Raw genomic sequence first — 14,708 nt, 5'->3', positions numbered from 1 at the left:
CAAGATGGCTTCAGCTTGGATGACTTCGCTCTGCTTTATCCCACTAGTCCAGGCTTGTTTACATGACAGCGTTCTGAGGGAGTGGGTGGAAACCCAGGCTGGCAACTGCTACATAGTCACGTCCATGATATTCTGTTAACCAAAGCAAGTCGTAAGGTAGAGAAATAAAACTCTTGCCTCTTGAAGGGGTGTCTGTAAAATCACCTTGAATGCAGGGCATTGTGGCTGTTTTCTGGCTAGCATAGCATAGGACTGTGCATTGGGCTGCTGTCTGCAAAGGCAGTAGTTCGTTTGAAACCATTAGCCACTCCAGACAGAGGAAGATGAGGCTTTGTACTCAAGTAAAGATTTACAGCCTTGTAAATCTACTGGGGCAGTTCTCTACCCTGTCCTGTAGGTGGTTATGAGTCGAGATTGACTCGTTGGCAGTAAATTTGGCTTGGAGTTGTTGAGAGTCTGCCACAAGGTGTAACTAAAACTGTACAAATAAAAAAAAAACCAAAAAACTGCACAAATAGATTCACATCCCGAAAAATTTTTAATACAAGCAACACGGGAACCTGTGAGATATTCTGTGTTTGTCGGTGAAAGGAACATACACTGTCTTTTCCCTCAAGGTTCCCAAACGATGCCAACAAACATGCCTCCGCCCCGCAAACTACCTCAGCGCTCCTGGGCAGCATCCATCCCGACCATCCTCACACACAGTGCCTTGAACATTTTACTGCTGCCCTCTCCAACACCAGGCCTCGTACCTGGCCTGGCAGGTAGTTACCTGTGTTCACCACTTGAGAGATTCCTTGGATCAGTCATCATGAGGCGACACCTCCAAAGGATTATTCAACAAGAAACGGTATGTCTCCTTCCCAGTGACCTCCTCAGTGGTGATTTTCAAAGGTGGAGTGACATTTCCTCACCACCTTTATCTACTTTGTTTGGATTCTGATTTTCTTCTTGTCCTAGCATGAAAATCGAGTTCTATGTGGTTTCCATTCTCATGCTCGCATACTTGTAAAATTCGTACTGTGTTATGTGGCTAGCGTGGCCTTGGAGATGGGATGCCGTGATAACAGAACACGTGCAGTCCGGATCTGGGCTTGCCAAGGGACAGCCTCTGGGTAGCTGTTTATCCTGTAGAATGCTGTGCAGGCAGCTGAACTTGGAATCTCTGTTGGCCTACAATTATTTGTGATCACAAGACTGGAAAACCCTTATAGAACAAGATTTCTAACCCACCCTGTTGTGATGCCTTTAAAGGATAGTTCTGAGGTCGGTTTGAGAGCACTAGTTCCAGAGTCAGGTTACCTGGGCTTGTACTACCTGCCATACCTACCTGCCAGCATGCCCTTTCTCTAACCCCTTACCCCGACTGTCTTCCCTTTCATCATTTTTTGGGCCACCCTCCTTCTTAATGTATACCACCTTCCCCATCACCCAAGTGAGCATGTCTACCCTGTAGCCCCTGACTTCCCCTGCCACCCCTCGTAACCATCAAATAATGTTTCTTTTAGTGTGAATAGACCCACAATAGAGGTCTCATACAGTATTTGTCCTTAATTTCACTCAGCATAAGGTCCTCTAGGCTCATCCATGTCATGAGGAGTTTCAGTTTCATTATCATTCTTAAGATCCACAGTAATCCAATGTGTCTATGGACCAAGGGTTATCCATCTATCCTTCCACTGGATTGGGCATTGAGATTGTTTTCCATCATTTTGTTATTGTCACACAGTGATGAACAGGGGGCATATGCCTATTTGTATCACAGCTTTGATTTCTCGAGTATGTATGTATGTATGCATGTATGTATATATATAATCTCCATCTAATAGAGAGAGTGCTGCGTCATCTGGTATTACTATTCCCTCCTTTTAGAGGAATTCATTGGGCAGATTCCTTCACTTTTCTCATAAAAGTATCTACCCAGGGAAAAATGAGGCTGATGCCAGGGGCTTAGGTGGAGAGCAGATGTTTTGAGAATTATGAGGGCAGTGAATGTACAAATGTGCTTTACACAATTGATGTATGCGTGGATTGCGATAAGAGTTGTATGAGCCCCTAATAAAACGATTAAAAAATAAAAACGACAACAAAAAGTATCTACCCAGCTGATAGAGTGGGCATTTGAGAAGTTTTATATGAAGCCCTTTGAATAAGGCCTTGGCAGTCAACATATATTATTTGTCACAATTATTAATGTCTGAAATATCTACTTTTAAGGTCAGCACCAAGCCATCTTAGAAACCTTTACATTTAGATTTAGGAGGCTGGGGTTGGAGTGGGGGGGATTTTTTTTTTTAATGAGGTAAAGATCTTTTTTTAAATCATTTTATTGGGGACTCATACAATTCTTATCACAATCCATACATACATTCATTGTGTCAAGAACATATGTACATTTGTTGCCATCATCATTCTCAAAACATTTGCCTTCTACTTGAGCCCTTAATATCTGCTGCTCATTTTCCCCCTCCCTCCCCACTGCCCCCTACCCGTGAACCCTTCATCATTCATATATTATTATTTTGTCCGGGGGGGGATTTTAAAATAGGTTAAGTAAAGTTTTGTGGGACCACAGCCATGCCCATTTATTTACATATTGTCTGGCTTCTTTAGTGCTACAATATTCACTAGGTGGCATACACACACACATATATATACGTGGGCTGGCAAGCTTTTTATATATATAGATAGAACTATATATATTATATATATATAAAGCTTGCCAGCCCTTACACTATAGAATAGGGACCCTATCTAGAGATAACATTTTGTAATTGTATTGTTTTTTTTTAAGGCACCCTGGTGGCGTAATGGTTGTGCTGCTACCTACAAGGCCAGCAGTTCAAAACCACCACCCACTTTGAGGAAGGCAAAGTTTTCTACTCCCCTAAAGAGTTAGTAGTCTCGGATGCTCACAGGGGATGTTCTAACCTTCCTATAGGTTGACTATGAGTCAGAACGGACTCAATGGTAGTGAGTTTGGGTTTGGCCATTTTTAAAGACTGTTTTTGGAAGATTTTTGGCATATACAAAAATAGAAACTAGTATAGTGAACCTGTATGTTCTCTTCACTTACCTTCAACAGCTAACTCAGCTAACAATTAACTTCTGTCTGAAGAACTGGCAAGGAGGCTGTATCTGACTTCTGGTTTCCCTATTGCCGTCAGGCTGGGGTCAGACAAACCTTCACTCTCCATCCTTCTTTACCCCATTCTTACACCAACTATTCCTCCCATAACACCTTTCTGCTGTATCCAAGAATTCATTGCAGTGGCCACACAGAACTCAGACAAAACTCACAATTAAGGGGGCCTATTAGAAAGATAACAGGTTATCAAAAGCTAGGACCAGTAACCATTAAGGACACAGTCCTTACTTTGTTCATAGCCACAACACCTCAGCCAGAAGCCAAATCTCTCTCTGGTCCTTTTGCCTCTGTGGGCCAGGAAGCCAGCCTGCTGCTGTGCTTCAGAGTCTCAGTGCTACTCCTCTGCCTTGTCCCATGGTCTCCATCTGCAGCCTCTGGTGCCTCTGGTCTTAGCCTCCACCACTTCAGTTAGGGATTCCAAATGTGCTCCACTGGCGGCCCCTCTTCTGATGGTCCGGACGTTTCTCTCTGTTCCTGCCAAGAAGATTCATCCCTACAGCCAATTGAGTGGCAGCTAAAACTGACCAATTCCCTCTTAGTGTTATAGACACCCTATTTGCATACCTTACCAATTCATTTGGTGGGAGTTAGAAAGACATGGATACAAGAGCCATATTAAGAGCCATCACTCCACCACAATATTTCACAGCATGTTCAGCACAGCATTATCATTTCATCCATAAGGAATTTTGAATATAATTCTAAAAGGTGAAAATTCTTTTAAAAAAGTAACCCTGGTACATACCATTATCATACCCAAAACAGAAAAGTCACTAGATAGCACCTTAGTGTCCAGATTTCCTCCATCTTCTCATTGTTTACAGTCTGAATCAGATGCCAAATAAATCTCTTCAAAACAGTAAATTCTCAGGGTCTTAGCTACGGCATTCAGGTTCAACTTTTTTGTTGCTTTGCAAGGATCCTGTGTGATCCATGTGATATTTTCCCATCTAGCTGCATCTAATGTTGAATTGCCTCATTTTCAAGAGGGAATGTGAGCAGTGGTTAATGCTTGGTGCCAAGTGGACTGTCTCCTTTGAGGCGGTGTCAGCTTTATTCTCTTCCTTTTGAGCCCGTTTCCTCAGTAACATTTTCCTTTTTTCTCTGTCATGTGTTCATTTTGTGATCCTCCTGTTTTCCAGCTACAGCTGATAAATTCCAATGAGCCGGGCGTGATCATGTTTAAGACTGATGCACTGAAATGTAGAGTAGCCCTCAGCCCCAAAACCAACCAGACACTTCAGCTCAAAGTGACGCCTGAAAATGCAGGACAGTGGAAACCAGATGAGCTTCAAGTTTTGGAGAAATTCTTTGAAACCAGGGTACGCTACTAATGCTGTGGAAGTTTAAAGTCATTAAGGAGACAGAAGAGCCTAAGCAGAATGAAGAGTGATGATGTATTTTTTTCTCTCTGTGTAGGTTGCAGGACCACCATTTAAAGCCAATACGTTAATAGCCTTCACCAAGCTGTTAGGAGCGCCTACACACATCCTCAGAGACTGTGTGCACATTATGAAGCTAGAGCTGGTAAGTGACCAAGACAGCTACACGTTCATAGAAAGACTGGTTTGAACAGGGTGGAGTTGGTGGCTACAGTGAGTGGTCATTGGTTTTCATCCACTTACACTTTCGTTGTTTTTCTTAAATTCTTTTGGTTTTTTTCCTTCACTTCTATTTGTCTTTGAATAGATCACATTATTCTGTTGTATCTCTTGCGTTTTGAAAACAAGATGATACTATAAAAGTGTTCCCAGCCTTCCCTAGCCCCTAGATAGCCATCTAGCCCCCCACTCCACACCACACAGCCAATACTGTGTCTTGTCTATCTTTCAGAAACGGTACATGCTAAACAGCAAATGCTTGTATCTCTGCCGAGCTGGTTTTAGTGTGTAATGAACTAACAGTCTGCACATCTTGTTCTGTACATTTTTCAACTTTTTCTTATGAACTATTGCATGTTTATAAAAAGTAGATAACATTTGTGTTAGTAAAGAATAATAAAACATGCTTATCTTTCCACCACTGAGTTAAAGCATTATCATTTCCACCCTCCTCCCCCCAGGGGAATTGTGCGTCTATTATTCCCCTGATTTTCTTGATCATTTTAACAGTTATGGACACTGTCTAAGCAATATATTGCTTACATTGTTCAAATTTGGGGTTTTCGATTGGTAATAACATACCAAACTCTTTTTAGGAATTGTTCGCTTTTTTTGAAGTCACTCTCATGTGTTAAAAGCTCATCTTTCTTGGTCCAAGTTTTTGCAGTTCACTCATTTTCACAGTACTGTAGCGTTCTTTTGGAGCCCTGGTAGTGTAGTAGCTCCGAGGCTTTTTACTCCGTAAACACTTAGTGCCAGAAACCCACAAGGGCAGTTCTAACCCCTTTTGTTAGGATTCAGAATCAACTCGATGACTACGAGTTTGTATAGCATTCCATATCATAGCCATCATCATCTTCTATGTTAACAGCCTTACATGTAATATCTGATTCTCAACGCCTGTGAATAAATACTGACTTCAGCCCCGTCTTAAAGAAAGGAGGAGGGAGGCTACAGTTAAGTACATGTGATTTGATTACTGTATATACTCATGTGTAAGTTGAGTTTTTCAGCACATTTTTAGTGCAGTTTTTGTGGTAAAATCAGGTGCTTCGGCTGATATTCGGGTTGGCTTATATTCGAGTATATACAGTAGCTAACATGGATCTATTTACCAAGCTCTTGTACCAATTTGAGCCTGGTGGTGTGGTAGATTATGCCCTGGGCTGCTAGCCGCAAAATCAGCAGCTTGAGCCCACCAGCCTCTCCTAGGGAGAACAACCGGACTCTCTGCTCCTGTAAAGCCTTGGACACCCATAGAGGCAGTTCTGTGTCCTGCAGGGTCACTACGAGTCAGAATTGACTCTCTGGCAGTGAGAGAGAGAGAGAGTATACCACTTCTACCAATCTTTAGGAATAGTTAGTATTGGCAACCCTGCCACCCCGCCCTCTTTAAATCTTTGCACATTTAACCATTTCATATTACGTGGTTCTTTTCCTCTCTCATGTGGATAACCAATTGTGGCACAATTTATGTGGCCACCCTCTCTCAAACATGCAGTGCTGCACCATTTCTCTCCAGTCTCCATATTTACAGGGTTATCCTGTCCCACTGATAGACTGCCTTGTCCTGTGTCATCATTCTGCTCAATCAGACTTAATTACTGTAGCTTGTTCATAAGCTATCTTCTGTCATAAGGTCTTGTGCATCTTTTTTAGCTTTATTTCTGGATTCCTGATTTGGGGATGGGGTGGGGGTGGTATTGTAAAGGATCTTTTCTGAATTGCCTATCTTTTGACTCTTTGATACTTGTACCTAGAAATGTAATTAAATGTATCTCTAGGAACCTTGTTTTCTAGATTATTTTCTCATATGCTATGTTCTTTAGGTGTGGAGTCGATACCATCACATCAAGGAAGTGTCCTCTCCCTAGTTGAAAAATTTTTTTCTATTAACTGTGTATAAATTTTAATTTATTTTTTCCTGCCTAAATTTTTAATGTTTCGCTGGTCTTGTTAGCGTTAGGGTTCATTTTAAGTGGCAGCATCCCTTGAATACCCATGACTTAAACAAGCTAAGAATTTATTTCTCGGGGGCTGGGGACTGGGCAGGGGTCTAAAAGAAAAAAAAAAATTATTTCTCTCTCAGTGTCAAAGCCCCAGGGCAGAGGATCCAGGGCCCTTCTGTTGAGCCACAGTATTAAAGGATCTAAGCCCTCTCTAGCTTGTTCCCCTACAATGTAATTACTTGTCATCACAAATTCAGCCGGCGGAATTGAACCAGCTCCAGTCAGCATTCTAGAGAATAGGAAGGAATGAAGGAAGACATAGCCCTTCTCCTGTATGGGAAGTTCCATGTCATACTTCCACTTTACCTCTCTTTGGTTAGGATATGGCCAGGTCTCACTGCCAGAGTTGTTTATACAGAGCGTCCACGGTCCACTAAAAATCAGGGGTCACAGCATGTGGCTTCTGCTCTGATAGGAAACATTCTTTTTATCCAGAGAAACAGATTCCAATTTGCAAAGGAATGAATACTGTTTGTGGATGTAGTTTAAGTCATGAACACAGTGGCTTGTTTGTTTGGGGAGGAAGTTGGAAGAGGGACTGGAAGCCTAAATTGACACCAGTTTAAAAGGCCTTGAATGGCAGGTGGAGGTTCTTCAGTGGGGGAGGGGTCAGCACATGTCACAGAAAGTCATTGAATATTGTGAGCTAACAGAGGTAGGGTCTAAGGTAAGTGTCTGGCAGTGGTATAAAGCTGGATGGGTAAGGGAGCCATTTGAGGCTACCAGGAGATGTGATGAAGCCTTGAGCTCCTGTGGCATCTGCGGTAATTGAGAGGCAGTTGGTACCACTGGAAGCAAAATCCATCGGCCTTGGGAACGAATTCCTTGGAGGAAGAGGAACATGTTAGCTTAATCCAGAGTTCACCTTTCACTTCGTGTATACATTGCTTGTGGGTCGGGGGTGGGGGTAGGGGAGGAGGGGGAGTCTCGGTTAACAATTTTGTGTTGTGTTAATTAGGTATGGAATGAAATTCTAACCTCTCAGAATCTGATACTATAATTTTAAAAGTTGATTGGCCTTTATGGTGTTTCTCTTCCTTAAAACAGTTCCCTGATCAAGCAACACAGCTCAAGTGGAACGTTCAATTTTGCCTGACGATCCCACCCAGCGCGCCTCCCATAGCTCCTCCGGGGACTCCTGCTGTGGTGCTGAAGTCCAAAATGCTGTTTTTTGTAAGTACCACCCAGGGTGCACAAGCCTTGCGAGGTTGGTAGAGCAGCTTTTGAATAACTGCATCCATTCTCGCCCCCTGCCAAAGGCAGGCCTGGATTCCTTTCCGTGTTAGTTTCAATTTCAGGTAATCCTGGCTCCTTTGGTGACAGGAAATGTCTTAAGCTATCTAATTGTGTGTAACACCGTTGCATTTGAACCGTAATAATAACGTGGTGGCTTACCACTTTCCTTACCGTTTCTTTTTCTTTTGCCTGTTGTGTCTTAATATGAAGGGACGGTAGAGGAGAGTGGCTTTTAAGATGTTTCTTAGATGTTTTCTTTTCCTAACTATGTTGTTGTTCTCTTTCGTCTGTACTGTATGTCCACAGCTTCAGCTGACGCAGAAAACATCGGGGCCTCCCCAAGAGCCTGTTAGCATTATAGTTCCCATCATTTATGACATGGCTTCTGGTACCACCCAGCAGGCAGACATCCCCAGACAGCAGAACTCTTCTGTTGCTGCTCCCATGATGGTCAGCAACATTCTAAAGAGATTTGCAGAGATGAATCCACCACGACAAGGTACATGACCAGTAGATGCTATTCTATTGCATATATGTTATCAAAGTTCTTTTGAGAGGTTCCCTCCCCCGCTCCACCCCTCTTCTCCCCCCCCCCCCAATTTTAGGACTAGAACTCTGGTTGCTGTGACCCCTCTTAAATGTCTGCCTGTCGCTCTCTTCCTTTCTCGCTCGCTCTTCAGTTTTGTCCATTTCTCTGCTGCCTGGACTTTTCTTTTTGTTAGTGATTTACTCTCGGGACTGACCCAGTTGCTAATGCCAGAAGCTTGTATTTCTAGCGCCCGTTGCCATGAAGCCCTAGATTAGGATGATAAAATTTTTCCATGGCTGTGACTTCCCACCCTCCTATCGATAACCTGCCACTCTGTACCTCACGAAGTTGAAATGCATGTTAATTTCTCATATTTTCATGGTTCAGTCATGAGAATATTCGCATAAAAGTTCTGTATCTTCTAATTGTTTTGTGAAGAATAAAAGCTGATACAAATGGCATCATTGCTTTTTGGGCTTCTTAATATAAGTGTCAGGCGGGTGCCAAGGACACCTTTCACCAAGTGCACAAGGAAAGGTCCCAAGCTGGACATTGTCAAAGCCCCCAGAGCGTATCTGGAAAACCCGACAAGGTCCCTTCAATACCGATGAAGTAGCATGTGCTTAACACGTAACTCCTGGCAGTCCTCAACTTTGGTTGCATAACATAAAGATCAGCAGAGAGCCCTTCTCATCCATTTTACCCATTGCTCCTATTGAGAACATGACTGGAATTGTGAGAACATTATCTGGAATTGTGCTTTTTACGTCCAGCATTAAGAAAGCTATGTAACTTTTGGCTCAGTAGTTTGACAAATAATTACATTTTGAAATGAGGGAAAGTTGTTCTCTGAAACATTTCTAATTATCCCAATGTCAAAATTCTACTCCAAGCGCAGGGATTGGGCCATGTCCTTGTTTAAGCGGTTGCCCCATATTATACACACGGGTGCGTTTCCCCGAGACACAGTCTACAAAGACGACACTGGGCAGTCGAGAAGGGAGTGCTTCTTCTGTTGTAACCCTTCTGCTCCTTACAGTTTTCTGCTTTTATCCTTTGACTTGCCTCTTCTTTCAGCGACACCTCGATCCTCAAAGTAGCAAGCAGTCCAGTCGAACTTGGATAGTAAGCACCTTGTCTTACTCCTTTCACAAGCAGATGACTCCCACAATGATGTCTTGGGAGAAGTCAAATGAAAGGAAAGAAAAATAATATCTTGATCCAACTGGGATCAAGCAAGCACTTCTGCCCCGCAGCAATTAAAATCCATGTTTTTGAAAGAATTTCTTCGTTGACTTTAAAGAAGGGTGGGACTGTTTGAGAAGTGGTTTTCTTTTTTCCTTTGCTTTTTACCTTAAGCTGGGCCAATCTCTGGGTTTCCTTTTCTTTCTGTGCCGTAATTTCCCTGTGACTGGCGAGGAGGTGGCAGTAACTTGCACACGGTGTCACTGCACATCCTGGCCTTTGCCCGGAAGGCCATTGTTCACATGTGGTCTTCCCTCCAGTCATCTCTCGCTTTCAGCACTGTGGTGCTCACCACAGTTCAGTGAAGGAATCCAGTAGGTTTGTTTCTAAAATTGAAATGTTTGTGATACTTAAAAGAAGTGAGAGGCAGGGCATTTGGTGTCTTGAATTAAAGGGGAAACTGAGGGGCTGAATCATCGGCCACCCCCTCCCACCAAATCTTGTATTTGGCTTGTTGGTGTGCCATACTTCACCCTCTTTCCTCTCCTCCCAAACCTATCACCTCTCCCTCCCCATGAAGTGCTTTTAATAAAATCATAATTTATTTTTCATTTAATTGACTTTAATGCTGAATGCCAGAAGCTGACTGTTGCCTTTGAATTGGGGAGAAAATTCCCACAGATGTGACAGACCTGCACTCTGCACTGTCCAATATGAAAACCGCCAGCCGCCTGTAAATTAATTATACTGAACTAAAATGTAAAGTTCCTTTCCTCAGTGACACTAGCTAAATTACAAGTGCTCAGGCGCCATGGCATCAATCTAGACATTACTACCATCATCAGTTGGGCTGTGCTGTCACCGACATTGTCATTTGGCCTCTAATGGACATCAAAAGACACGTCTCACTGAAGATGTAACTCATGTACAAATAGAAACCAGATCTTTCTGTTACATGCAAATTACGTGAGCAAGTTGTCGGTAACCTTAGAGCCTACCCTACCCATCTAAGGGTATAGGCAGTGTTGTATTTCTATAGAGAAGCTGTAGGCAAATCTCCCTCCTCAAAAAACCTGGGAACTGCTAAGATTTCCTGATGACAAACCGAAACCCAAACCAAATACCATCTGATCCCTAACACCAAAGCTGAGTCCATTCTAATTTGGGCAATTAAATTTTGTTTTTTATTTGGATCTTAATTACCCCTCCCCCCACCGGTGTGTTAGCATAATCTTTCCTGTAATGCGAATAGCTAATGACCATTTTTCTCTGTTGCAGGTGAATGCACAATATTTGCAGCTGTTCGTGATTTAATGGCTAATCTTACACTGCCCCCTGGTGGGCGTCCATAAACACTATTGCTTTTAAACCAGGAGGGCTGGCAAATGAGACAAAAACAACAAAATAAATAAATAAATTTGAACTCAGCCTCCATATTAAAAAAGACAAAGGACTTTTTGACTTTTAAGAGCTAAAAATTCTAAACTGGCAAAAAAAATTTTTTCAGGGTGCACTTCTTTCATCAAAAAGATCATCAATCTTTTGTATAGTTCACTTGTACAGTGTGTTTAAATGGAACACATTTCCAAGTAGGTAATACATCCGTATCCACTTGCCAGTGATAGATTAAGATTGTTTTCTACTATAACATTATGAAATGCTAAACTTGTTTATTTAATTGTTTTCTTATGTTTTGGGTGTAATAGTCCTCCTTTTTGTTTAGTTTTTTTTTGTTTTGTTTTGAAGGCAGGTCTGCCATTTTTGAATACTGTAAAACTGTGATAAACTTTATATTGAAGCTGTATTTTAATATGACCGCTTTGAATCCTTACGTGACAATGTTCTGGGAGTTGTTATAAACAGATCCCAAAGAAGCAATATTTAATAAAATCTAGGTTTAAAAAAACACCAACGACAAGTCTGACAAAAATAAGGACACTCACGTGTGTGTGTATACGCTCCCTAAACTTTTCTGAGCCTCCCTTCATCTTTAACCTGGTGAGGCCAATAATTCATTTCTAACTACACAGGTCTGAAATTTGACCAAAAACATCTTCTTTATTTCAAGGTAATTTCTTTTCTTCTACACTCCTAACCTGACTGCTGGTTGACATTTAGCACCTTGGTGGTCCTTTCAGTGTAGGATTTTTTTTGGGGGGTGGGGGGAGACGGAGAGCATCTAGGCTTGGCAAAGAGACAGTAAATGACTCCCATTGACCAAGAAGCCTACATATTGTCATCATTCTCATTGGTTGGAGATGTGGAATCTTTTCTGTGATGAGGCCAGTTCTGTCTACAAGATAATTCTGCCTATAGCATTAATGCTTCTGCCCTTGCATGACATTTCTGTAATGTTTCCTTTTCTTGCTTAACTTCTCCCCCCTCACCAACATTGGAGTTGTAAACAGTCCCAGTTTAATTCTTTGTCAGCCCAAAAGAGAATGCTTTGCTTGCAAAAGACCTGGTCCAGTGCCCTCATTACCCAGACTCCCAAGAGCCAGGGCCAACGCTGTGCATGTCTCCAGCGGCATTTCTGCCACTGACCTAGCTCATCAGTGTGTTAATTTGGAGCGCTGTGTTCTCTCTCCCCCCTCCGTTAGGGACTTTGTAAGCTTCAGATACCATGATCTGAAGCAAAGGTCTTCTGGGGATTTGACATTATTGGTAAAGTTTGAAAATGATAATAACGTGCTGAGTTATCTATCTGGTTGCTATAATACTGGCTCCATTAAATGTCAGATATTTTGTCTAAATCTACTTTAATTGAGCTTCTGTAACTACCAACCACCGCATTCTAGTATTGAGCATCTCACTACAGCTACGTCATGTCTGTTCTGAACTTGGCTTGGCTCTCCATTTTCGGCTAGAGTTCAGGCCTTCTTTGCCTTTCTTCTGTGTCTTATTTCTGCCTTCGTCTCCTGTTTCTCACCCAACTCTGTCGCTGTGGAGAGCAGATGGCAAGACTTTCCTCCTTCCTTCAACTGACCTTATGGCCTTCTACTTTCAGCTCTCCTTACAATGGTATAAACATCGGTTTGGCAATCTAAGATGTCTTTTATCAAGGATCAGCCCTTTTTCTATTTGGTGTTGAATCCTCTCTTTCATGTAGAAATCTACATGTATATACAAGAAGTGTATTTTTATCTGCAGGATAATATTGTTTCACATAATTCTATTAATAGAGTTAACTTTTCAGCTATTTTCCCCTTTTGGTGTGGTTTGGAAATGTTCATTGCGATTTTTAGAACATGATGCATTCTATGGACAACTTCTCTCTTAATTATAAAACTCAGCTGAATGCATTGTGAAATCAAAAGTAAGATAGGATTCAGTGAACAGATTTTGCTCTCGATGCTGATTAAAAGTAAACCCATGAATTTGAATTTTGCTGTCATGCTTAGTACTTGGAATTGGTATGTACCTTATTAAAGCTTGACAACGTTTAGCATTTCGATCTTAGATTTCATCACAAAATCATGCCGTTTGCCTCTTTTGTTACTCAGATTCAACCAAAGGGATTGGGTGCCCATAGTGTTTTTTTCCTAATAGGCGATTTGAGTCTTTGAGGTGTTTTCAATGTGATTTTAGTACTGTCAGTAATTTAAAAAAAAATCTACCCCCCCCCCAAGTTTCAGAGAACTACCAACTCTCTCTCTCTCGTTAATCTTTATGAAGATGCTTTGACTAGTAGTCTGGTTTAGTACTAGATTAACCTTGGAACAAGAAATTGGGCCTGATTTTCCACCTTTTCCTCCTCCATCTGCATACATGCGATTTCAGATGGTAGAGAAATAGTTCAGACTTAGCAGAGAGGAACATGGTGCTAACTTCAACAGGACATATTAATTGAAGGTTATTAATAGTGGCTGAACCTTATGGTTTCAAAACTGAGTGAGTTAAGTGCAGAGCTTGTTCACAGTTTTCTATAAATTGCCCCAACTCCAAGTAGCCAGCAATTGGTTAAAATACCTTGCCTTGGAATATGACTGATTGATTTTATTTACCCAAAACAAACAAACAAAGCTCCCTGCCATCGGGTCCATGCGACTTATAGCAACCCTATAGGACAGGGTAGAACTGCCCCTGTGGGTTTCTGAAACTATTCATAGGAGTAGGAAGCTCCATCTTTGCCCCATGGAGCTGTTGGTGGTTTCGAACTGTTGATCTTGCAGTTAGCAGCCCAATGTGTAACTACGAAGCTACCGAGGCTTCTGTTTATATTTAGGTCATCATAAAACAATCGCTAATACCAATAATAGCTTACCAAACCGAGCACAATTCTAAGTACTTTTTAAAGTATGTTTACTTAAACCGCACAACTCTATGAGCTAGGTATTGGTATCCTCCCTTTACACAAGTAAAATGGAGGCCCAGAGAAATGTTGGAAGGGAAATGCTTAAAATCAAGCAAAGCTAAGAAAAATAAGTCTTCAGCAGATTTAGGAGCAACCAAAAAGAAGTTTCAAGTCCAGAACTGTTCGGCCGAGAACCAAATAATCGGAGGCGGGGGTGGGTGGCAGGCCTTCTGTACGCTTCCCTTTGGACTCTACTACATGCTAACACTTTCTCCCAGCTCAAGAAGCAGTGAAGCACTACTAACACGAGCATAAAATAATTGTCTAACCTTTGCCCGATGCTTCAAGATCATAGTGAAAGAAGTTCATCTGATCCGTGACTCTCCAGCCCTCTAGAATGGAGGGGGGGCGGGTTATGTGTTGTCCAGTTACCTCTGCTAGACTTCCCAAGGACAGAAGTTTGTGAGCTTCTGCAGCTTGGCCACACCACACCTACATAATAGGTACACGGTACAGGCAGCACTGATCCCAATGTTATACAACAAATCTGGACTTAAGGAACCACTTAACTAAAGTTTCTAGAATGTGATATTCAAGAAAGTAGGTCAAAATATAGTCCTTGAACGTCTATGTCCCTGGAATAAAATGGGCACACGAACATGAGGTGTTGAAATGGGGCGAGAGGGTAGGGCGCAGGGAAGGG

General features: G+C 42.0%; 1 protein-coding gene across 2 annotated transcripts in view; it reads left to right on the top strand.

The window, feature by feature from the left end:
• MED14 (mediator complex subunit 14) overlaps positions 1-11,161 on the top strand; it is a 73,513-nt gene extending 62,352 nt beyond the window's left edge. For both annotated transcript variants that reach the window (XM_075538616.1, XM_075538617.1), the window contains 6 exons: positions 618-853; positions 4,294-4,473; positions 4,571-4,678; positions 7,809-7,934; positions 8,304-8,496; positions 10,990-11,161. In XM_075538616.1, the coding sequence (XP_075394731.1) occupies positions 618-853; positions 4,294-4,473; positions 4,571-4,678; positions 7,809-7,934; positions 8,304-8,496; positions 10,990-11,063 (917 nt within the window). In that variant the 3' untranslated portion in view covers positions 11,064-11,161. The remainder of the gene's footprint in view (positions 1-617; positions 854-4,293; positions 4,474-4,570; positions 4,679-7,808; positions 7,935-8,303; positions 8,497-10,989) is intronic.
• Positions 11,162-14,708: the final 3,547 nt, after the last annotated feature.

The sequence above is a fragment of the Tenrec ecaudatus genome, chromosome X (genome assembly GCF_050624435.1).
Source record: "Tenrec ecaudatus isolate mTenEca1 chromosome X, mTenEca1.hap1, whole genome shotgun sequence".
In the NCBI taxonomy this organism is placed as follows: Eukaryota; Metazoa; Chordata; class Mammalia; order Afrosoricida; family Tenrecidae; genus Tenrec; species Tenrec ecaudatus.
This window is presented reverse-complemented; position numbering and strand designations above follow the sequence as displayed.